This window comes from Photinus pyralis, unplaced genomic scaffold (genome assembly GCF_008802855.1).
Source record: "Photinus pyralis isolate 1611_PpyrPB1 unplaced genomic scaffold, Ppyr1.3 Ppyr1.4_LG10, whole genome shotgun sequence".
Classification (NCBI taxonomy): domain Eukaryota; kingdom Metazoa; phylum Arthropoda; class Insecta; order Coleoptera; family Lampyridae; genus Photinus; species Photinus pyralis.
In genome coordinates this window covers 10063928-10089393 of record NW_022170250.1, presented here as the reverse complement: position 1 = coordinate 10089393, position 25466 = coordinate 10063928, and the positions used below count along the sequence as shown (strand labels likewise).

At 38.6% G+C, this 25466-nt stretch overlaps 2 protein-coding genes across 6 annotated transcripts in view; one reads left to right on the top strand and one right to left on the bottom strand.

Moving 5' to 3' along the window:
- Positions 1-25466, top strand: part of LOC116162064 (probable cation-transporting ATPase 13A3) — a 280669-nt gene that overhangs the window by 99217 nt on the left and 155986 nt on the right. The gene's annotated exons all lie outside the window — the stretch shown is intronic.
- LOC116162075 lies at positions 8155-25251 on the bottom strand. 2 transcript variants are annotated; one of them, XM_031475606.1, is made up of 4 exons: positions 25103-25251; positions 20760-20952; positions 8886-9070; positions 8155-8823 (listed from the first exon to the last, which is right to left on the bottom strand). In XM_031475606.1, the coding sequence occupies exons 2-4, from the start codon at positions 20834-20836 to the stop codon at positions 8276-8278; spliced, it is 810 nt and encodes a 269-aa protein (XP_031331466.1). In that variant the 5' UTR covers positions 20837-20952; positions 25103-25251; the 3' UTR covers positions 8155-8275. The 2 variants fall into 2 exon arrangements, with proteins under 2 accessions (XP_031331466.1, XP_031331467.1); XM_031475607.1 differs by lacking the exons at positions 20760-20952; positions 25103-25251 and adding an exon at positions 16278-16433.

The window sequence follows — 25466 nt, the reverse complement described above, 5'->3', positions numbered from 1 at the left end:
TTTTCTTTCGAAATTGGTTTCTAGTCCATAACTTTTGATTGAGAAGTCTGATCGAAAAAGTACCAATTGGATTCTACGCACCAAAATTAATAAGAAAGAGGGTTTTCCCGAGAAATTTTGGTGCAGTCGATTTTTGGCTAAAAAGGAAGGTTATACACTGCTTTTTTTTTTAGGCCCGAAAAAAAAATTGTCTCAGATCGACCCGGAAAAAAATTTTCCTTATAGAATGTGGCCTGTAGAATCCACAATTTCAAACAGTTCCAAGATTGGGCTACTAGTTCAAAAGTTACAGCCCTTTGAATTTTAAGTAACCTTGCCAAGGAAAGTTTCGATAATTCTCTCTTTATATTGCCCTTGCACCCTCATGGTAGACTTTGGGAAAATTTAATTAAATCTTCGTATACAAGGGGGTATTCCGTACCCCCACAAGCACCCCGGTACTACGTTTAATGATAATTTTTTAAAAAAAGACCGCAAAACTTAGAACCAAGATACGACTGTGCTTTGCTAAAACCTATCATGAGGGTTTTATAAGTGAAACTACTAAGAAGAACGTACTACCGGGGGGTCTGGGGGGGTATGGAATACCCCCCAGCAGTAACCTTGGCAAGGAAAGTCTCAATAATTCTTTCTCTATTGCCCTTGCACTCTTTGGGAAAATGCAATTGAATCTTCCTTTAAAAAAAAGGAGTCATGAGCACCTGCCAGGCCTTGGGAAGCGCTACAGCACTGCACCGAACCAAAAGGTTCAAACCGGGGAACCTTAGATGGGACATCTATAGTAATTCTTGGGGAGGATTGTCTACAAGAGGTGACCGAAACCCCACCCCACATAATGCCGATAAAGCACCGACCTAGGGGCACCATACAGTATAAACCTTACACAAAAAGTGGTACATAAGACGGTTCAAAACAAAAAGAGGGGTCTTTCACCCTCATAAAGCAAAAAATGAGTAGCATGGAGACAAAAAGAGATATCGTCACAGACAGTTAAGCTACACTGAAGGCGTTAGTAGCCCGTACCTACGACTCAAAAATGGTCTGGGAGGGCATCTGCAATCCAAAGAAATTGGCAACTGATGACAACCGTATCGCACTATGGTGGATGGCAGATGAACTGGCCCGGCGGAAGCCAATGGGACTGCACAGAAGTCACATAAGAGAAACCCTACACCAGTGGGAGGAGATTACTGGCAGAAGGTATTAGGACAGCGACAGGCCAAATTATTCTTCACGGCCACGCCACGTTACTAAAAGCTATGGAAGCTTCAGCCCTCAACAGGAAGGATCTCTGGTCCATTACAGGGCTGCTCACAGGCCATACCATCTACATAAGATTGTTTCAGCGGCGGAGGCCACATGCAGACTTTGTGGACAGACAGTTGAGGCATCTGAACACATTCTAAGTGGATGCGAGGCTGCTGCCGGGCAAAGGCTAAATAACCTCGACGGGGATAGGAGCTGAAACCGCACTAAACCTTAGAGCACCTTCTCAAATCGGCTAAAACTACTCTAAAACGAGTAAGGCCAGCACAAAAATCCTTAGTGCCATTTGACTGGTAATCAATGTAACTCAATTAATGAATTTGGCATATCATGTTCTCCTGATTGAATTGTCTCAAAGAATGATCGCAAGCGTTACTACAAAAATATTTGTCTGAAGAGCACAAAAACTGGGTACCTAAGGATTAATCACCTCTATGACATCCTGATATCATAAAGTAGGTACTTAAGAAACTATCAAAAAGGTCAGTACACCTCCTCCTCCTCATGTTCTCCCGCAAACTACGCAATTTCGTAAAGATTAAAAAACCACATCCCGCAATTAGTGCATATTTATCGCACGCAAGTGAAATCTCGCAACTTTCATTTTCAAACAGATTCTTTACCTACGTACTACGTTAAACAAAGACAAAGTAGATCATACCTGCTTTCCGCTGCGAATTCGCCGAGGTAAGTCAAAAAAAGGAAAAAAACTGCGTGGTACATCTTAACTCGGAAGCTAATTGGACTTAAATGTTCCATTTCCATTTTGCTTATGACTCTATATATAGGTAGCCAAGTCGAGACATTGGGGACGATTTTAATTAAAACCACAAGTGTATATGCTTAACGATATCAGAAGGAGATAAAGGTGGCATTGTTGTACGGGCGCCTAACGAAATTATGAAAATTAGCTTGAATAATTAGCCAACGCACAACATGCGTTCGAAAAACTGGACTGAGGTTGTCAAATCTTAGATTACGCTAATGGGGCAATTATGATATGGTCGCAGTCTTCAAACGCTTGGGTTTGTCGAGAGGAGAAGTACTTGACATGAATTTCAATACAAATATCTAAGTGTTACGAAAACTTATAATTAAGAGCAAGTAAAGCGCACAGGCTGAAATGAGCCATGATGTAATTTGACTTTTATGGCACCATGACGGCTTTAGCGATACGACCATGACATTCTGTTTGAGTTGGCTTAATTCCAACTTCAAGGAACATGTTATCAAAGTCTTCTCAATCAATGCCAAAAAGGAACAAATTCAACGTTTAAAATACGGAACATGTGGAAATTAGTGAATCGAAACTCATATCGCGCATAGATTCTAAACCGAAAAGTTTTTGTGTTAGCAGAATCTCGCCCCTGAGAGGTAACAATGGGGGATTTCTCCTTCTTGTAAAAAAGTCGCGCGGTTGCCAGCTCTAAAAAATGTGTACATCAGTGGAAGTTGTATGATACTATCCACTCATCTGCTTAGATAAATCCTCAAAATTAAACCACGAGGAAATTTTATACGTGACCGGCTTCATAAAGAAAGAGAACGGAACTAGTATGCGAGAAAGCGCGTTGATATAACCCTATAAGCTTTGTTTATTCGAAGATATGGAAGTCGGCAGTGTTGCCGTTTCTAAACCGCCGTGAGGGAGAATGAGGAGCGGAGATTCTGCTATACATCTACATGTACATGAAAGAAAGAGAACTTTTGGATTTGCCGTTTCATCATTCGAGTTCGACGAGAACATTAAGTAAAAATCGGGTGGGAGAAAGGCATTCTTTTGAGGCAAACCTACGTAACGTAAGCGCGGCGATTTTTCGACGCGAAAATTCTTCGTCAAGGCGAATCATGTGCGCCATTTTTGAGACCGCGTGAAGATTTGTTTTTAATTGATCGATAACCGCATCATATAAAACAATCGGGAAAATTTGTACCACCAATTTCGACTAAAGTTATTGTCGGGGGTGTTTTTTAGATTCGTCACGATTTTCCGTTACAACTAATAAGTGGTCGAGGCCTACGAAAATACAGGAACTTAATTACGTAGCGGAGTCGATCAACCGGCTGATATAAATTTCAACAGTGAATGGTGCGGATGCGAACAAATTCGTTTCGTAGTATTATCGGATTAACAAATTGTACCACGAAAGCGTTCAGGTCCAAGGTGCAAAACGTTCATTGCGCTATATTTGCAATGGCTAGTTACGTTTGTAAGTTTGTCAATCAAAACTGTGCTCCTCTCTTCTGTATACGGGGTGTTAATAGAAATTATTAAAAAGGCAACCGGTAAAAAGGTTAAAGACAATTAATTCGCGCTTTTGTTAACTGACAAAACCACAAGTTGTAAGGGTAATTTTGGACATTTCCATACCGCGGAACATTGGTAAATTATTTCAGTAAGTAAACCAAACTATTAAAATTCGAGAAACCCGAAGCACGGTTTGTTCCGAATTCAAATTCGTTAACTATTCACTTTCAGTGAGTAACCAAATTTTAACTGGCGATACAAAAGGTCCGATTGTATTGCGCAAGGCGTTCCACTATCCAATTTTCCAAATTGCAAGCGCGGATTTCACTATTTATCACATACACATCGATGCTAAGACTGAGACTAAACACAATTCAGTAACGACGCACCCGTTTTCTAATAGGGAATCTACCCACGTTAATGAATGCACATGGATAAAATCGAACAAGCGCTTCATTACTAAAAACCGTAACTTCTAGACATTTATATTCCAGGTGACGGTGAAATGTAAAATTAATTGGTTTAATGAGTAACACCGTTTTCATCCGCCGATAGTAAAATAAACAACAGTTTATTACTTTTCTAACCGTTCCCGTCGGGTTTTTAACGTCCGAAACCTCTCGTCATTTGGAAAGAGAAAAATTTAGAGATTTCCGTTTCGTTTATTAATTATTAGGCGATTTTAGTTTTGCGATGCTAATTTAAAACCAGGATTGAAGCAAGCAAGGCCATGCAACGCACGTATAGATAAGCCGACCTCTCGCTTGACCAACAAGGGGACTACCGAATTTTGGAATTTCAATCCGGCCAATTAAGTAAGTATAATTATCGGTAGCCAATCGGATGTGCTGCAGCAAACGGCGTCTGATTAGGCTGCGTTTAGTGTCATTGGAAGTGCGCTATTTTATCACGATGTTTCATGTCATGTTCCGGATTTTTACGATGCCAGGGAGCCGAGCAATTCGTTTAAAAACCCTTCTCGAATTTTTTGCGAATTTTTGAGATCCTCTCGACGCTTTCTCTTTTAAAATAAACACAAAATTAGTTTAACACGCGTTCGGCAAAGTTCGTGGTGTCGTCATCACAAAAACACACGTGACGTTTGCAGAACTTCGGGAAAATACGTGGAGAGTTGGTTGCCTGTAGCCAACTATTCCATGGTTTTTTTTAGTGTGCATAGTCTTTATGTATAGTTGTGTAAACTACATCATATAGAGGTTATTTTGACTTCAGCACCATCAATAATGTTGGGCCACCCTGTATGTAAAAAAATTGTTGTGTAAACCTGATGGTTCACTTGAATTTGTATTTCAGTGTTCAATTTAGATGAGGTTACATCTGGTTGTTTGCGATAAGAAGTGTTTTTTTATCGGGCGAAATTTAATTAACGCACGTGTTTTATCGCTGATAAGAGATGCAGGTGTGTTGCAAAGATGTGCGCGCGCCTTACCCGCCTGGACCAAGAAGCGAAAACCTCAGCAACTAACCTAAATCCCAAGGGTCAGAGGGCCGGAGGAGACCACCGGGCGCCACTCCGTCGCCTTACACGTGTGCAGGGGGCATTTACTGATTTACGAACGAATGAGGATGTTTAACGCTTTTGCAAAGGTTGTTGTTATAATTGTCCGCGTAAAGTTCCTTGAAGAGGAATTATCCAATTAATTACTAACTTCGGTATTTTAATTCCAGTAATAGATAGGTTTCATAGCTGCTAACACTTATATAGCCGATTATTATTTATCACTTGCAATTTATAACGTAACTCAAGCGCATCGAAGTTGGAACTGTCTTAAAACGCGATTTGCTTATAAAGTGTTCTCGAGTATTTGCAAGTCTGTTCGAATGTTCTAAAACAAAACACGTCACAGTTCCGGGAAAGATTACGTCACATCCGCCGTCGTTCTTTATCGCCGATTACTATAATCTTCCATGGCGCCTCGATGTCTATCGTAATTTCTGGAATGTTCACTACAATACGCAGAATTTAATTTTATTTTTCCGATACCAAATTAACTAGGCAGGGATGGCTACGCCCTGGGTCTCCCACTACTCTGAGTACTCGTGCCTTTATCACCTTTAACGAGTCATGGTCGCGTCCGATTTCTCGAAAAGTGGCAATCGAGCTTTTACCAGAAAATTTCTGGAATAAGACGTTGAGTAAATGTCGACCTTGTACGCCTCAGGAGTCCAACGTAGAGGAGAATGCTGCTCCCCCATGAAGCATTTGAATGATTTCGCATCCGTTCAACCAGATTTACTGAAATTGGGTAGCGGGTACTACACTTTTCTGGGTAAAAGCCATGAAATCTAGTAGTTACTCGCCTAGGATACTTAGCTTCACCACTGAAAATGTTGTTACTGAGCCCAGTCATTACAAGGTGTATCCCATGGGAGGTATTTTAATTCCAGCTGACCCAACTCCTTATCTACGCGTTGAGATTACAGATTAGCCTTCGATTTCGCATAACTTCCACAACGAAATAGCCGCACGCAGTTATTTAGATAAGAACCTGGCATTGATAACCGTAATTAGATCGATGTAAATGTAAATAAAATTTGAAGCTATAGGTAAAAACCCTGAAAATAACCACATATAATAACCCCTTTAACCTACCTCCAATCAATAAATGATTTTGCCGCAACGATTGACTTATAAGTCGGTTCGAAACTCCAATGGCAAAAGGTAAAAATACCAGTCAACTCACGTATTAATAAAATCCAAATTATATCCTCCAGGCCGGAGAAATCCCACAACCCCAAAGAACAATATTTAAAGATGATGCAATTAGAACCGCATGGATTTCACCATTTCACGTGTTGAACTAAAACGTGCTTGTCGAAATAATGAGGGCGGAAACAGAATAGCCAAATCACAACCGAAAGGACAGATAATTTAAATGTCTCCAAAGGGCCGTCAAAGCACTAAAAACCCTCAAAAGCATCCCTTCCATTTGGATAACTCCTCCCGTGATAAATGTTACTAAAGTGTCTCAAAAGATATTCCCTTCGGCCTGGAAAAGATCCCAGTTGAATCTTTAATAGCTCTCAAGGCTCTAAATAACCTCAAAATCCTTTTTTATTCGCCTAAACCCTCAAAATTAGATCACGAGCAGTAGAAAGTAGATCGGCCTGGGCAAAGTCCCCATTGATTCTTTAAGAATGTCTCCAAAGGGACTTCAAAGCCCTAAATAACCTTTAAAAAACTCATCTATTTTAAAAAACCCTCAAAATTAAACCATGGGTGATCGATAAATGTGTCTATACTCTAAATAGGTATGTTTTTTAAGGAAAATAGACAGCCTGGAAAAGGTCCCAGTTGTGTCTTTAAAAAAGTGTCTCCAAAAAGAGCCTTTATAGACCTTTTCTATTAAGATAAGCCTCAAAATTAAATCACGAGCAGTCGATAAAGGCCTCTAAAGCATTTCTTCAAGGAAAATAGTCGGCCTCTTTCACAGACAGCAAGTCCTCTGTATCTTCAGTGACTTGCTGGGCGGGAGTGGACTCGGCCGGTCTCTGTTCTGGTACCGGATTGGGCGCCATCCATCGGTTTGGATGGTAATAAACGGTGGGCAATAGGTGAAGACCACGATGGCGATTTGGGCGTGTCTTTGTAAAAAGACGGTCTGCGTGGTTCGAATCCGGAGTGTATAGTGTGTTGGCTTGGTAGAAAAACTTGGCTGAAACCCCGCCCATTTAAAAAATACAGACCAAAGATTCTACCCCCTTTTCGGAGAGTGCGTGAAGCGCCCCCATAACTAATCAGATGTAAAGCAGCAAACGGCGTCTGATTAGGCAGTGCTTAGTGTCGTTGGAAACGCGCTAATTTTGTATGATGTCGCCATCTGATCATAGATATATCCGAGAAGAATCAACTGGGATCGCTATATAGAGAGAACCAGTGCCAGGTCCACAGGCGTGGATAGCGGTTTCTTGAAGAAAATTGAGGGGGGAGGGGGGGAACGCAAAGGAGACCTTGGTAACTATAGCGATAATTTTACGTAAATTTTTTCCGATTTTATTCCATTGAAAAATGCAAAGATTGTCATGGTTTCAATAATATTCCTTATGTCCCATTAAAGTTTTTATTTCGTCAATTGGAGTTCAACGAGCTTTATTTGTTGTCTTCATCATATCATTGAATTTATATTTGTTATAATGAAAATTAACAGCGTATCTCCGCCATTTCTATTCCACCATGAAATAGGCGTTTTAAGATAGCTTAGTATAGAGACTTAGGGAGAGAGGATTAATTCTGCATTAATTAAGAGTCTTGTTTTGACATCCGAGGAGTCAAGACGAAAGAGTCGTGCCAATTTGAGATACCTATCATAGAAAAAGTGTGTTATAGTTTTCGTTAAGTTAAAGTACGCCTATGGATCTTCACATAATCGTATAGAAATAAAAGTTAGTAAAAGACACCAGTATTTATATACGGCGTGCTATTCAGCAAATTCCATAAACATCTTACCGCACCCCACACACTGCCACAACGTATAAAGAAAGGTACTCGGCGAAATTGCGATAAAGAAAACTGTCAGCAAAATATTCTCTTTCATTTAATGCATGGGAACTAGGAAGGTTTTTTTTTTGTAATTTTGAATGTTTCGGATTTGGAGGATCGGAAAATATGGAAACTCGGCTTTTACTTAAGAAATTAAGGGTCTTTTATTTAAATATACTAATTTAGTATTTTATAATAAAATAAACTATTCGCTACCCGTCTCTGCAAAATGTCCAAAGTTATCACCAACACTTTAAAAACTACATAGTAGTGGGGGACCAAAAGTTCATCTCCCGATACTCGGAAGGTTTCGCGTTAAACTCCTTCTTCGCACTGCTAACACTAGGTTTAGTTTCGTGAACGTTAAGCGAGGAGATCGCCTTTAAAATATCACTCTTGACGCTCTCCTCCGGTATCTGCTCGACCGACATCGACATTTCGCGTTTACTCAAAAGTCCCTGCAGAATCCAACTGTTCGGCTGGCTGTCGGCGTCGACGAACGGGCCTGTGAAATACTTGTTTACGGTCAGCCGGCGCCTGCCCTTCGGCGAGGTCTGCGGCGAGGTGAGGGGGGAGGCGGGTAGCGATTTGCTGCCTCTTCGTCGCGACGGCGCGAAGCTCTTCGGTCGGAGGGGATCGGCGTCGACCATCGCCGTCTGGTTGATGGGATACTTGCCGGAGACCATCTGATGGGCGACCCTCACCACGGAGCTTCCGCACGCGGCGCCCTCGCCTTTGAAACCGTCATCCGTGCCGTTGGACTTGATTTTGACGTCTTTCGGTTTGTTCTTCACCGCCGAAGGGACGTCTGCAATTAGAAAATTGGGGGGTGAGAGGCTGAGAGGCGCGAGGGGGGGGGAGGGTACTTACAGCCCGGGTTTACGATGTATTGCTTGCACGGAGCCGTGTGATTGTCGTAGTCAATTGTGCAGTTTGAGACGTTCGGTTTCGTGTCGGCGGCGGCCTGAAGCTTCTTTGCCAGTTGGGGATAGCCGATGTACAGAAAGCTGTCGTCGTTGCTGGGGGGCGAAATCGTGTTTTGGTCCAAGTCAAATCTGTAATGAGGAATTGTATGTAAATAATAGGCATGACTTTGTTTTTTTAACAGTATTCCCCTAATTAATATTAATGACAATTTGCGTAAAAACCTTGAAGTTTACCTAATTTGGTTTTGCGCGATAACGAAAGCCACCTTAATTGTCTACTGTCGCCAGGGTCAGGCGCCCTGATCGAAGGTAATCGCGCAGGGCCGGAGTGGACAGGCGAGATACTTGAAAAAGTGTCCCTTAAAGGTTAAATACCCTGGTAGCCAGAAAAAAGTTACAATTTTGCTAACAGATGCCAGTGTATTAGGAGCAAAATTAGCCGCTGGCAGCACATACTCTCCTGATACAAAAAATAAAATACATTAAATCGATGTGCTTGATCATATCTCTTGAGAATAGAAAGACACATCCTCCTAGCAAGATTTTCCATTTATTAGGAGTAGAACCACCTCCTCGCCTGATACCCCTGATACAATCGTTGTAAGAGTTTCCGAGCTTTTGAATTGACCCGATACTCAGTATATTAAGAGCAGAAATTACCGCTCAGACACTATACAACAGGGCAATTCAATTTTCAAACTGATACTCCACGTATTAGGTGCAGAAACACCTTCTCACACATCATATTCTCTTGATACACAACATGTTCGTTCGAGATATTCACAATTAAGTTTTTACATCGCCGGTAGATCTCTCTCGTCTAGACGTTCTGTCTGCCCTTTGAGAGTACACTCCTCCGACACTCCGTTCTGCGTTTGCACCGAAAGTTTTAACATGACCAATAGATATGTCTCGTCCAGGCAAATTATTTTGCCTTTGTGGGTACTTACCTCTGACAAACCGTTTTCGAGATCTCTTAAAGGCGTCCCAATCAGCCTTTGTTGAGATCTTTCATTAGATTACCATGAACGATAAAACCAGTTCTAACCCCCCCCCCTCCCCCTCTCCAATCTGACTGTGTTCATAAGGAATTAGAAAAAGAACGGTTGCTATAAAACAGTTCCTTTTGTTGAGACCTTTAATTAGAATACCATGAAAGCTAATTAATCCCCCCCCCCACGTGGGGTTCACCCCCCCCATTTTCTTTCAAACATTTTACTTGGCATCACTAAAGGCGTGCGTATGCAAATTCTGAGACCAGTTGGTTTCACGTTTCACATTCACATTCAAAACAGCATCTCAAAAAATAATTTATGCCCCCCCCCCCCTCTTTGAGACAGCGAAATTTGATAACCGTCTGGCACACCTTCAAGGTATAAGCTACGAGATAAGCTACGTAAAAAATGAACGTGGAATGGAAAGAAGAAAAACGGGGAGGACAATATGGCAAGAGGAACAGAAAAGATATCAGAAAATTCGAATGAAGAAATGAAAATGAGAATGGAGAAAATGAAACGGAACATGTAGATGAAGGAGAGGGAGAAATAAATAAAAAAACATGAAGATTCGGAGGAGGTCATTGATGATAGAGAGAAGACAACGAAGAGGTAGATGATAGGAGAGATGAAAAAGACCTTATTTGAACGGTTGACCATTTTACCCAAAGAAGAAATATTGACAAACGGAGAAAAGAAACACAACACAAAAAGAAGTTACGAGTGCAAAAGTGGACAGAGCGAGCAGTCTGGTTAGAGAAAGCGGGAAAAGACGAGTGGCGACAAAACATGAAAAAAAGAATGAAAGAGAAAGGAGGAAGAGAAAGAAGCCGATGGAAAAAAATTGAAGGATGTGAGAGGGAGAAAAAAGGAGACAAAAGAAAGAGGCGTGGGGAAGGATCGTGATGTCGGAGGGATGAAAAATAGAAAAACATACAGAGGAGGGCTATGGTTGGTAGAAACTAATTCCTTTCGTTGAGACTTTTCATTAGAGTACAATGAAGGATAAAACTAGTTCCACTCCCCCCCCTTCCCTTACCCCTTCTCCCCGTACTTTGATAAGAGAACAAAAAGAAGAGCGGTGGTTGGTAGAAAACGGTTCCTTTCGTTGAGACCTTTAATTAGAATACAATGAGAAAAAAAAGGAATTCCCCCCTCCTCACCCCGTCCCCTCAGGTCCCGTCGCTCACTGATCTGGAAAAAGTGTCGCACGGGAAAGCTGTAGTTTGTACAAACCAATTTATTTCGATAAGACCTTTCATTAGAATACCATGAAGGGTGGAACATGTGTTTACCCCCCCCCCATTCCCCATTTTCTAAAGTTTAACTTGACACTAAAGGCATGCGTATGCCAAAATCTGAGACCAATGGTTTCGTATGTAAAAGTTATGCACGTTTTAAACAGCATCTCAGGCAATAATTCGTGGGGGGGGGGGGGCGCCTTTTAGACAGCGAAATTTGATGGCCGTCTGGCACACCTTCAAGGTATGGGCTACCTACTGCAAAAAATTCCAGAACTCTAGGACCATTCCCCTAAAAGTAGTTCAAAACGGTAGAAGTGGGTCCGGACGGACGGACGGACAAAACCACACAATAGCACACTGCTTTTAATTCTTAAAAAATGCGCTAAAAATGATATGTGGAAGAGGAGGAGGTGGGGAATACATAGTGGGAGTAAAAGGAGCCAAGTAAGTATTACCCAACAAGGCAATATAAAAGACAAGGAGAGGAAGAGGAGTGTTGAGGAAGAAAAGCAGAAGGGAAAAGAAGATAGAGAGCGAACGAGAAAAAACTGTGACCTAGCATAATAAAAAAGAAAGAAGAGAAACGTAAAAATGGAAAGGAGAGGAAGATGTGGTCGAAATAGCGAATGGAAAGGATGGAAGAGATGAAGAAACTAAGACGAGAGTGCAAGGGGAATAAGACGACGAAGACAGTGGATAAAAAAGTAGATAATGGTATGGAAAGAAAGAGTAATGCGGAAGGAGGTTGACAGTGGGAAGATGGTGAGCAAGAGAAAAGGGTATAGAAAGGGAAAGTAAAGAATATAGAACGAAAATTAGGATGAAGAGAATAAAGGATCATATGAAAGGAATAGTGATCTTCCTACACAAACAAAGTGTAGTAGAAGACTAAAAAAGGAAACAGGTGGAGTAGAAAGGAGCGGAAGGAATAGAAGGAGAAAAATGAATGAGAAACGCATGAAAAACAGAAAATCTCGATGAAGAGAGTAAATTAAAAATAGAAAGACGAGAAAGAGGAAGATGTTGCATAAGAGAAGGGAATGTGAGGAGAGAAACAAGACAAAAAAACAAGAAAGTCGAAAGCAGAGACTGAGGTTGGAGAAAATGGTTAAAACATATAGAGGATACATGGCAGGAGAGGGAGAAGGTAATGAAATGGAAGAAAGGAACAAGAGAAAATAATGGACAAGTGAAGTGAAGAAGACAAAGAAATTGAAAATGGAGAGAGAAAGAGGGAGAAGAGAGGAGCAGGGTAACAGATCAGAAACCAGGAAGGATGCAGTATCAGGAGAGAAGCAGGTGGGACTATGTGAAAATGTGGCTGAAAAAGGGAAAGGAGTCGACTAGGAGAAAAACGAAAACGCGAGTTAAGGGATTGAAGAATAGAAAAGATAAGGAGAACAAAGAAAGGTTAAAAAACGAGTAGGGAAGAACAGAGATGATAAAACAAGAAGGCGTGGTTAAATGTCGAAAGTCATGTCAAGCAAAGATGAGAAGCGGGTGCTAGGTAATGTACATTTGGAAAATCTGGAGAGAAGGGAGGCGAGGATGGAGCAGATGAGGAAGAGTTGACAACAGAGCACAAAGATGAGGTGAAAGAAGGTGAGAGAAAGAGATGAAGAGGGGTGAGCTCGCTCTGAATTCGTAGACATAGTGTTAAATGGCACAAAAAATTTGACCAAGCTGTGTCTACGAACGCCGAGCGAGCCGGAGGCTCTGCTTGAGACTCCATTCATTATAGTGTCCTGATACAACAGTTGGAAAGGTTTAAACAAAGTAAAAAAAAAGGCGTGCTCATCGATTCTGTCGAATCCGTCTATTAGGAGCCGAAACACATCCTAGTACATGATATTCTCTGGATATAAAATACGTTAAAGCGAAGACCTCACCTATTCTGTTCTCCTGGTTGGTAGTGGGAGAAAACAATATTTTTCGTACAGGTACTTCGTGTGTCAGGAGCAGAAACACATCCTAGTACATGATATTCTCCTGATACATAATACGTTAAAGCGAAGACCTCACCTATTCTGTCCTACTGGTAGGTATAGCGGGAGAAAACAACATTTTTCGTACAGGTACTTCGTGTGTTAGGAGCAGAAACACATCCTAGTACATGATATTCTCCTGATACAAAATACGTTAAAGCGAAGACCTCACCTATTCTGTTCTCCTGGTAGGTAGTGGGAGAAAACAATATTTTTCGTACAGGTACTTCGTGTGTTAGGAGCAGAAACACATCCTAGTACATGATATTCTCCTGATACAAAATACGTTAAAGCGAAGACCTCACCTATTCTGTTCTCCTGGTAGGTAGTGGGAGAAAACAATATTTTTCGTGCATGTACTTCGTGTGTCAGGAGCAGAAACACATCCTAGTACATGATATTCTCCTGATACATAATACGTTAAAGCGAAGACCTCACCTATTCTGTTCTACTGGTAGGTAGTGGGAGAAAACAATATTTTTCGTGCATGTACTTCGTGTTTTAGGAGCCGAAACACATACTGGTACATGATATTCTCCTGATACAAAATACGTTAAAGCGAAGACCTCACCTATTCTGTTCTACTGGTAGGTATAGTGGGAGAAAACAATATTTTTCGTACAGGTACTTCGTGTGTTAGGATCAGAAACACATCCTAGTACATGATGTTCTCCTGATACATAATACGTTAAAGCGAAGACCTCACCTATTCTGTTCTACTGGTAGGTATAGCGGGAGAAAACAACATTTTTCGTACAGGTACTTCGTGTGTTAGGAGCAGAAACACATCCTAGTACATGATATTCTCCTGATACAAAATACGTTAAAGCGAAGACCTCACCTATTCTGTTCTCCTGGTAGGTAGTGGGAGAAAACAATATTTTTCCTACAGGTACTTCGTGTGTTAGGAGCAGAAACACATCCTAGTACATGATATTCCCCTGATACAAAATACGTTAAAGCGAAGACCTCACCTATTCTGTTCTACTGGTAGGTATAGTGGGAGAAAACAATATTTTTCGTACAGGTACTTCGTGTGTTAGGAGCAGAAACGCATCCTAGTACATGATATTCTCCTGATACAAAATACGTTAAAGCGAAGACCTCGCCTATTCTGTTCTCCTGGTAGGTAGTGGGAGAAAACAATATTTTTCGTACAGGTACTTCGTGTATTAGGAGCCGAAATACATACTGGTACATGATATTTTCCTGATACAAAATACGTTGAAGCGAAGACCTCACCTATTCTGTTCTCCTGGTAGGTAGTGGGAGAAAACAATATTTTTCGTGCAGGTACTTCGTGTGTTAGGAGCAGAAACACATCCTAGTACATGATATTCTCCTGATACAAAATACGTTAAAGCGAAGACCTCGCCTATTCTGTTCTCCTGGTAGGTAGTGGGAGAAAACAATATTTTTCGTACAGGTACTTCGTGTATTAGGAGCCGAAATACATACTGGTACATGATATTTTCCTGATACAAAATACGTTGAAGCGAAGACCTCACCTATTCTGTTCTCCTGGTAGGTAGTGGGAGAAAACAATATTTTTCGTGCAGGTACTTCGTGTGTTAGGAGCAGAAACACATCCTAGTACATGATATTCTCCTGATACAAAATACGTTAAAGCGAAGACCTCGCCTATTCTGTTCTCCTGGTAGGTAGTGGGAGAAAACAATATTTTTCGTACAGGTACTTCGTGTATTAGGAGCCGAAATACATACTGGTACATGATATTTTCCTGATACAAAATACGTTGAAGCGAAGACCTCACCTATTCTGTTCTCCTGGTAGGTAGTGGGAGAAAACAATATTTTTCGTGCAGGTACTTCGTGTGTTAGGAGCAGAAACACATCCTAGTACATGATATTCTCCTGATACAAAATACGTTAAAGCGAAGACCTCGCCTATTCTGTTCTCCTGGTAGGTAGTGGGAGAAAACAATATTTTTCGTACAGGTACTTCGTGTGTTAGAAGCCGAAACACATCCTAGTACATGATATTCTCCTGATACAAAATACGTTAAAGCGAAGACCACACCTATTCTGTTCTCCTGGTAGGTCGTGGGAGAAAACAATATTTTTCGTACAGGCACTTCGTGTATTAGGGGCAGAAACAAAAACAAAGATGCAAAAGTACAACCGTTTAAGCAAAAATGAAGTGATGAGCATGGAAAAAGACGTGCTCATCTATTCCGCTACCCTGATACGGCTAATACTTAGCAAAAGAAAATTAAAAAAAAAATGCTAAACCTCCTCCTCGCGCATTATATTTCCCTGATTCACAGATGCAAAACTTTAAACGAAAACAAGGTGTTGGAACATGTTCCCCAGGCGTACAAAAAGATGTCATGTTCTGTTCTCCTGGTAATCAGAGAAAATTTACACACCAATATTCTTCCCCCATGTTTCGAAAGGAACTTTATCAATATTGTATTGTATTACAATTTGGAAAAGATATACGGTACTCATACCATGACTTTAGAAAAATTGGTACATGATAGATCTTATCTCATCTGGCTATTTATAGCAAACAGTCGAGATAGTATGCCCCTTTTCACGTAGAGAAAAACAATGAATTGTAATAAATCGGCGCTGGGAACAGGCGCGACTTATCTAAGCGGAAATTCGGTTCAAACAAAAAAGGTGCATTCACCAACCCGAATGGCATCCAAAATTATTAACATTGAAAACGTCGAATTTAGTATAGCCCAAAGAATAAATAGATCCATACTGGATTACGCTGGTAGAGCAAGAGTTTATTGTATTGTTTTGGCAAATGTATGACATCAGTTAGAACAAAGAGGTGTGTCCAATCCAAAACAAACACTACACACAGCTTATCTCAGTTAAATCACCATAGTAGCAAAATATTATTCTCAGTCAGCGCTATTGTTAACCTTAACCTTGAAAAAAGTACGTGCTATCAAATGTATTTTTCTGAAAACTCGCTGACGCAAATATTTCGAAATTCGCGGCAAGTCTCAAAGTCGAAGATAACCTTCCAACATTGCCAAACAATCGCGAGCTGAAGTAATCTCGATTTACATCACTTTTTTTTTAAAAAGCGAAAACGGCGTTAAAATCACCCAAGCACATTAAAGGTATTTTACCTAAAGATCATTGTCTTCGCCATCGCGGCTCACCACGAAAATTGGCACACTTTCACTCGGTGATATCAAGATCGATTTTTACGTTCACCAATCCGCAAAACATCTACGGTGCGCATTACGTCACACCATCGGAGCGCTTTGTGTTTTATATCTAACGATTGTGACGTAGCGATCGAATTTTTTTATCCCTACTACTTTAGCACACACCCACGGAGGCGACCAATCCCAATGGGTTGTATCGGAATGCAAATAAATTTATTGTCATCATTGATGAAATCCCCCACGCATACATTGTTTTCGAAAGACGTGCGTCAATTCCTTTGTTTGCGCAATTTTAGGGATGATTTTGAATTGTCAAGTTCAAGGGTGTTTTTCTCAAATCGCCAGCAAAACAAGATTCGGTACCAATCTTGATCTTGAAACTTCTCGAATATTTGCCAATCCTTCAGATTGATTTCGATATTTTCAGATGTAAACACTCGCCACGCGATTTCGACTTGAAGCTAAAAACAACACGGGGGGCAAATGACACCAGTGAAAGTACTAAAAATAACGCTTTGACGTTAAAATTTCATAACGTGCATATTTTTGTAAACAGAAGTTGCCGGTCTGCGCGAGGTCACAAGAGTAAACATGTTATTCAGAAACAACTGGAGTTCTGTGACATTTCCTAATCCTGGAGCAATAATAAAAATTACCCAGTAAATAGTCTTATAAACAATGGGGATACATTTGCATATTTAAGGTGCAGATACCAACAACCATATAAATATGCAAAAATATGCAGACCTGAAACCGTATAATAAAATATCGAAAGGTACAATTTAGGCGAATCCTTAAGTCATAATAAGACAATTTTGCAATGCAGCGATCTCAAGGCACCAAATGGCATATTTTTGCATATTTTTGCTGCTAAGTAGTCAATGTAATAGGGAACAAACAAAATCGATTGCACGATCGGAGAAAAAAAATAGAACAACAAAAGCAGTAAAAATTAAATATTGGTCCTTGTTTGAACCGAATCGAATTTCTTTCGATTAAAAAAGTATTTAAAAAAGATATTAAATGTAGTTTCGGTTGTTTTAAGTGTCGTTGGAATATTCTAAAAGGTGAAACAAAGCGAAAAGAAATTTGATTCGGTTCAAAAATGGACCAATATTTCGATAATTTCAGGCAGGTAAAAAAGTTGTCGGACCTAACCTCAGTTTTTTAAATGGAACGCCCTGTAAATATATTTTAATCTAAAAAATAGCATATTGTATTATCTTTTCAAAAATATTTTAACTTTTTGAAAATCATTCGTACCTTTTTTTAAATTTTTAAAATACTTTTTAATCTTTTTAAATTTTTTTTAAGTTGTTTGAATCACGAATATTTTTTGAATATCATCTCTGCTGTGTTATATTTTTGAAAACAGAATTTAAAAAGTATTTAAAAAAGATTCCAACGATTTAAAAGGATGGCATATTAAATGTAGTTTCGGTTGTTTTAAGTGTCGTTGGAATATTCTAAAAGGTGAAACAAAGCGAAAAGAAATTTGATTCGGTTCAAAAATGGACCAATATTCGATAATCTCAGTCAGGTAAAAAAGTTGTCGGACCTAACCTCAGTTTTTTAAATGGAACACCTGTAAATATATTTTAATCTAAAAAATAGCATATTGTATTATCTTTTCAAAAATATTTTAACTTTTTGAAAATCATTCGTACCTTTTTTTAAATTTTTAAAATACTTTTTAATCTTTTTAAATTTTTTTTAAGTTGTTTGAATCACGAATATTTTTTGAATATCATCTCTGCTGTGTTATATTTTTGAAAACAGAATTTAATATGCTATTTTTCAGACTCCAGAAATTATAATCAAAAAAGGTTCAAGTGATTCAAATAAAATCGAAAAAAAGTATTTAAAAAAGATTCCAACGATTTAAAAGGATGGCATATTAAATGTAGTTTCGGTTGTTTTAAGTGTCGTTGGAATATTCTAAAAGGTAAAACAAAGCGAAAAAAAATTTGATTCGGTTCAAAAATTGACCAATATCTCGATAATCTCAGTCAGGTAAAAAAATTGTCGGACCTAACCTCAGTTTTTTAAATGGAACACCCTGTAAACATATTTTAATCTAAAAAATAGCATGTTATATTATCTTTTCAAACATTTTTTAATTTTAATTTTTTTAATTGTTGTTTGAATCACTTGAATATTTTTTGAATATCATCTCTGGTGTTATATTTTTGAAAAGAGAATTTAATATGCTATTTTTTAGACGCACCAGAAGTGATAATCAAAAAAGGTTCAAGTGATTCAAATAAAATCGAAAAAAATTCAAAAAAAGTATTTAAAAATGATTCCAACGATTTAAAAGGATGGCAGATTAAATGTAGTTTCGGTTGTTTTAAGTGTCGGAATATTTTAAAAGGTGAAACAAAGCGAAAAGAAATTTTATTAGGTGCAAAAATGGACCAATATCCCGATAATCTGTCAGGTAAAAAATTGTCGGACCTAACCTCAGTTTTTTAAATGGAACGCCCTGTAAATATACTTTAATCTAAAAAATGGAATATTATATTTTCAAAAATTGTTTTATTTTGATTTTTTTAAAATCATTCGTACCTTTTTTTAAATTTTTAAAATACTTTTAATCTTTTTAAATTTTTTTCGAAGTTTGAATCACTTGAATATTTTTTGAATATCATCTCTGGTGTTATATTTTTGAAAAGAGAATTTAATATGCTATTTTTTAGACGCACCAGAAGTGATAATCACAAAAGATTCAAGTGATTCAAATAAAATCGAAAAAAATTCAAAAAAAGTATTTAAAAAAATAAAAAAAGATTCCAACGATTTAAAAGGATGGCATATTAAATGTAGTTTCGGTTGTTTTTAAGTGTCGTTGGAGTATTCTAAAAGGTGCAACAAAGCGAAAAGAAATTTGATTCGGTTCAAAAAAGGACCAATATTTCGATAATCTCAACTTGTAGGTTAGTAAAAATGTTTGACATTTTAACTCATCGTCTCTAGTTCTGTAGATAAACATGTTCGACTTGTTACAATGGATTGTTCCTGTCAATTTCCGTTTAAAGTAATCCATTTTTTTTTTCAATATTAATCTCAATGTCATTTAGGGACCTCATCAACATTCAGTTAATTTCGTGGTTCAGGGTCGATTTTAGTAAAAAAAAACAAACATTCCAATTTTTTGATAAACATTTTTTATCGTTTAGAAACGAAGAGTTCAAAAATGCCACCTGCAAGTGCCCATTTTGCTATCAATTTATTTGTAAAGGTAGTTCTAGGTACAGCTCAAAAAACGAACAATTCACAATTTTTTTCTTCGGTTTTTGTTTGGAAATTTTAACGATTTCGACTTTTTACATAGGCTTTTAATGAGTTCTTTACGACTCTTCCACTTTCTTTTCTATCCTTCTTCCATCCACTTCACTCCTGTATTACTTTCCTTTTCTTTTTTTTTTTGCACACGACATCTAGCGTTTTTGTTCAGTTTTTCACCCCTCCTGCAGTTGTGAGTGTTGTGAGGGGGGGGGGGGGGGGGGGGTCCTTTAATTTTACTATTCTTCTACATTTGCTCTTCTAAAGATGTGGTTGGTGAAAAGGAAGGGATTCCATTGGTATGCAGCAACTGGGGCGTATTTCTTTTTGGAGTAGGGCATTACGCGTTAAGCCGCGAAAGCGTCGGTATAATAAAATGCTTAAATTTTAATTCTTTATCATTTTTAAGTTTTGTTTTAAACATTCAAACACTGTAAAACAATGTTTCATATAACCTTTTACTACAACTCTCTTTCACACTATATTCACGCATTTCTTAGACTCCTCTGTCCCTTTGTTTCTTCTATGCGCTCTCTTCCGTCCTGCTCCCCGTCCTCCCCTTCATCCTTCTGTACTGCTCCTACCTTTTTCATTCATGTTCCTTCTACGTCCTTTACAGTGAAATTAAAAATAATTTCTAAAATTGAAAATTCGTGCACGTATAAATTAATCGTGAAATTCAAACACCCTGTAGATCGGTATCGAAGCGTTTGCGGACCTTTAGTCATAATATAAACAAACAGTGGTTCCATGAATCGCTTTCCAAAAGTAAAGCGAAAATACTACGGAATTTATGTCGAACTCGCTTTTTTGAAATGTAGTATTTTGATTGTTAGGTAACTTCTTGTGCCATGTCGCTAGGGGGACAGTATCTAACAATAATATTTGACATTTCGCCATACTGAAATAGATTGCAAAACGCGCTGTAGATAAAAATATTGACAGTCCGATGTTTACCTCCAGCGGAGGTCAAAAAATAAAGCGGAGATTAAAAAAAAGTGACGCTAATCACTCGAGGCGCGTTTCTCACGTGGTGAGTACTTCGTGGAATGTGGAACGCAAAAATAACCTCCGGGTAGCACGTGAAACACAGTCACGCGCGAGCACCTTTCCCGCCGTCTCGCGCGTCGCGACGCGCCCAGCTCTTTCGCTTACCTGTTTTCGGTCATTTTATTCTTCATCCATTGCGGAATCGAAATTCCGGAACTCAGGGATCGATCGTCGGCGTCCATGGCGAAATTCTCAGCTTCCAAAAACACGTTACGTCATCGCCGAACACGCGGACCGCAAATTCTAATTTATCGAAACGAACAAGGTCGACCGACTGAGCCAGATGATGCTCAAAAAGCTGTAAATAAAAAAATCACGTGATAGTAAGATGCGAGATAATTTTATGCCACCTAGTTCAAGTGCCAGTTAGCTAACAGGGAAAACGATTAACCAATAAAAACGCTCCCTCTTTGCAGATTCCCCTATTAAATTAGCAAGGGGAAATAAATCCGACAACTTATCAACTGGATGTGGGTCTACAGGGTGTTCCATTCAGTTTGATCTAAGTGGCAACAGTGCAAATTTCGAAAATGCGCTGTTGCCACGTTAGTATTTGTGATCGAAACGACCAGATAATTGAAAAAGTAGGCCGAGAATGCAAATACAGTTTCCCAATCAAATAAAAAAAGTTCATCAAGGACGTAGAAATTGGAACACCCGGTACAATTGCAAAAATCACAAGCTGCGTGTGACAAGGATATGCGTTATTGCAAGTGCTAATTTTTTCCACTGTACGCTTGCACTTCAAAATTGTTTATTCCACGAACAATTAATGAAGTGCTAATTAAATGCACGCTGCTCTAAAGTTCGTCATAAGCAAAATAAATGAATGCTAATTGAGTATACAACTTTCTTTTTTCGTGCATTACTTACAGGGTTTTTCCAACTGATAATTCGCGATTCAGATTAACGCTAGAGGCGCTGATTTAATTTACAAATGGCGTGTATTGGTGGGAGCGGTTTGTCAACATTGGGTAATTCTATGTGAAATTGTACTTGAATTTATCCTACCGTTTTTGAGACTGGAAAATATACCCCTTAATCCTATCCTACCTGAAAGGCCTTTTTCAGAACTCGAGGCTGTCTTGAATTAGCCTGAACGCGTAATGTTCTATTTACAAATAAAGTGATCACCACTTAATATCTAGCGCACTCGTACAACTTTACACCTCGCCGACATTCCCTTACGTCGATTATGCTTCAAAACAGTCTTATTTTTCGTGCCATAATTACACTGACCACAATTTAAACATTAGATATTCTTGGATGTCTCGTGCTTTAATAAATGACGATTTAAATGTTTCTTATTTGTGGCAGACCTAATTGCACTGATCACATTTAAAATTTTTGAAAGTAAAGAGACAAAATGTGGTGTTTTAAACTATCATTGCTTTTTAAGGTGTAATTACATTGACTACAAATGAAATTTTTGAAAATGTATTTACTTTTACAGCCATTGTAAATAAACAAAATGGCGGCCTTATCCCACCAATAGTAATTACAATACGCTGCCACCAAAGGTCTCACTGAATCGCGAATTAAAAGAAAACAGCGCTGCTCTAAACCTTGACAGGGCGAAAGAGAGAGAGCAAACGTTGCTCCAGAAATTAATTAAGTGCTAATTATGCATCTTTTCCTTGCTCACTGCATAAAACTGGGCTAATCATTTTAATATACAAGGTATTTCAAAATAGTCCTAATTATGACTCTTCCACAGTTCACACACATAATTTGTGTTCAAGGGAGGGTCCCGCTGTTTGTTGTAAAATATGATAGAGCGAAAGAGACAACAAAAGTTAATTAATTAAGTGTCTCAATAATTAAGCATTTAACGTGCCTTTATTAGTAGAATGGACCCACTTTTTCCGCCATCTTAGATTTTATTTCCGTTTTAACTCGCGGGGTCAATCCAATTAAATTCGAGGGTGTTTTTGGGGACTGTTTTTCGATTATTTCTGGGAATTTTGAATAATTTTTTCGACTTTCAATTAATTTATTTCGCGCACTAATTGGCTGATTAACTTAATTCGCGCCATACAAAAAACACCATTGAGAGCTTTACCTCACTGCATTTTACATAGGTTAATTTGTTTTTAGAATGCGTTTGGAAATATGTCCATGAACCTAGTAGAGCAAGGTCTGCGGAACACAATCAAATATATTGCATAATTAGGTGCTAATTAAGTGCCCTATTCCCGAATTAAATGTTCCTTTTTTTTAATTATTACATGTTCTGCCAGGTTCATATGAACTAAGTAGAACACTACCTTTAAAACCCAAGAAAATGAATAGTGAACTAACTATAATTAGGTGCTAATTAAGTGCCCTATTCTCGAATTAAAGGCTCATTTTTTTTAAATTATTACATGTTCTGCCAGGTGCATATGAACTCATCAGAGCACTAACTCTAAAAACCAAGAAAATGAAAAGTGAACTAACTATAATTAGGTGCTAATTAAGAGCCCTATCTCCGAATTAAATGCTCCTTTCTTTTAAAAATTATTACATGTTCTGGCAAGTTCATAATTAAAAAAGGAACATTTATTTCGGGAATAGGACACTTAATTAGCACCTAATTAGTTTTAGTTCACTTTTCATTTTCTTGGGTTTTTAAGGTAGTGGTCTAACGAGTTCATATGAACCTGGCAGAACAGGTAATAATTTAAAAAAAAAAAGGAGCATTTAATTCGGGAATAGGGCACTTAATTAGCACCTAATTATGCAATGTTTGATTGTGTTCTGCTGACCTTGCTCTGCTAGGTTAATGGACATTTTGGAAATCACTTCCCTAATTGCATTGTAAAGAAATACTTCCTCATTCCTGTTAAGTATTCGACTGTCCGCCGACGCGTTAACACTGGCGCGTGACTCTAAAAAATTAGGAAAACAACTGGCAAAAACGTTATATGTAAGTGCAGAACCTCGTGCAGAACCCTTATCTATTCAGTACTTATCAAAATCAAAGCCTAATTTCGAAGAGATAATTAAATTAATTATTAAATCCGTGATTAATTTTTATTTCAAAGAAATAATTAAATTAATAAAATCCGCGTATTAAAGAGACAACCCAAATCAATTTAATTGACCTTGATTGATCCCGCGAATTAAACCGCGGAATTAGAGCGCGAAATCAATTAATTAATCAAAATAAAGTCCAAATTCCACATAATTCCCAGAAATAATCGAAATAAGTCTCCTAAAAAAACGTGGGCGTGGTTGTATTTCAGGATATTGCGGCATTGTTGCAAAGCGTTTTGGAGGAAAAACATAGCAAATGTTAATTTGCTAATTAATTAAAAGCTAATTAAATGACTCGATTAGTATTCATGAAATCCAAGAGCTGATCCAAACTTGAAAGGGCAATAGAATGGTCAAAATTTGTTTTGGTAATTAATTAGTGATATTTAAAGGTCATAATTAGGCATTAAGTTGGTTTTTCTTCTTAATTAGAGCATATTTTGCTCACTGATGATGCACTTAGGAGAGAACCTCGCATGCTTCAAAACTTGTCAGTGTAAATTTGACTTAGTAATTAATTAAATGGTCCTAATTTTGATTGTTAGCCAAAACCGCTCTTCCCCACACTAGACTTTGGTACAAATAAGAAAAGTCACCCTGTATATCGTAATTATGAGACTTGTTACAAAATTATAATATACAAGGTATGTATTTCAAAAGTGAATGACATACGTACCTGTCAACATATGTCCGTGGTCCTAATCTTGACTACTAGCACGAAACCGCTCATCCATACACTAGACTTTGGTACAATTGATAAAACTCACCCTGTATATTGTGTTTGTAAGATTTGTCCCCACATTATAATATACAAAGTGTTTCAAAAGGGTCGCTAATTTCAGTAAAACTCATACGTACCTGTCCACAAACAACATCTCAATAGTCCTAATATTGAATGCTAGCACGAAACTGAGACTCACCCTATGTATAGTGAGCTTTATCACATTACAATATACAAAGTGTTTCAAAAGGGCTGTTAGTGAAGGCCATACCACAGTGTCTAAATGACCTTAGTTTTAATTGTTGCATGAAACCGCTCTTCCACACACTGCACTTTGGTCCAATTGAGAAAACCCACCCTGTATATCATGACTATGAGATTGGTCAATTGAAAGAACATTTTAAAACACAAAAATCACCAGGCCCCGTATATACAAAGCAGATAAAATGGTACACATTAAAAACGCTTTCGCCAGACTGTATGCACAATCCTCCTTGACCTTTCCAGATTAGTGGCCATAACACCGGGACTTGCCTACGATAAATCCTACAGGGCACGAGAACTATCATAGCGCAATTACCTCCGTCTAGCTAACTGGAACAGTGGAACACTTACCCACTTCCGACCACTTATTTCTAACAATACCTGCAGCTAAATGGCATTAGAACATCTACTTTTAGCGATGACACAATTCAAATGCGGTACTTACATTGAGCACTCCACTCGTCCTCTTCGAAATGATGGCCCCCCGCGGGCGTGAGAAATCAATTTAAAACCGCACTCGACTAAAACGCGAAAAACCACAACAACGACGAACAATCTGCAGTAAATGTGGGAAAGCGATCAGCTGACTCACCCCCCCACACCCCGCGAACACATAATTCTCGACTTCCTACCATTTCCACCTATCAAAGGAGCGCGCTGATTGTCGTTAACGGTGACAGATTACGTTTTTAAGTTACAATCTGTTGATACAGTATATTTGCAAAGTAAATATTTGTGCAATTAACACTTTTAATTATAAACAATCGGTGGCGCCATCTCTCGCCGGCTAAAGGCGGACATGCAGGGCC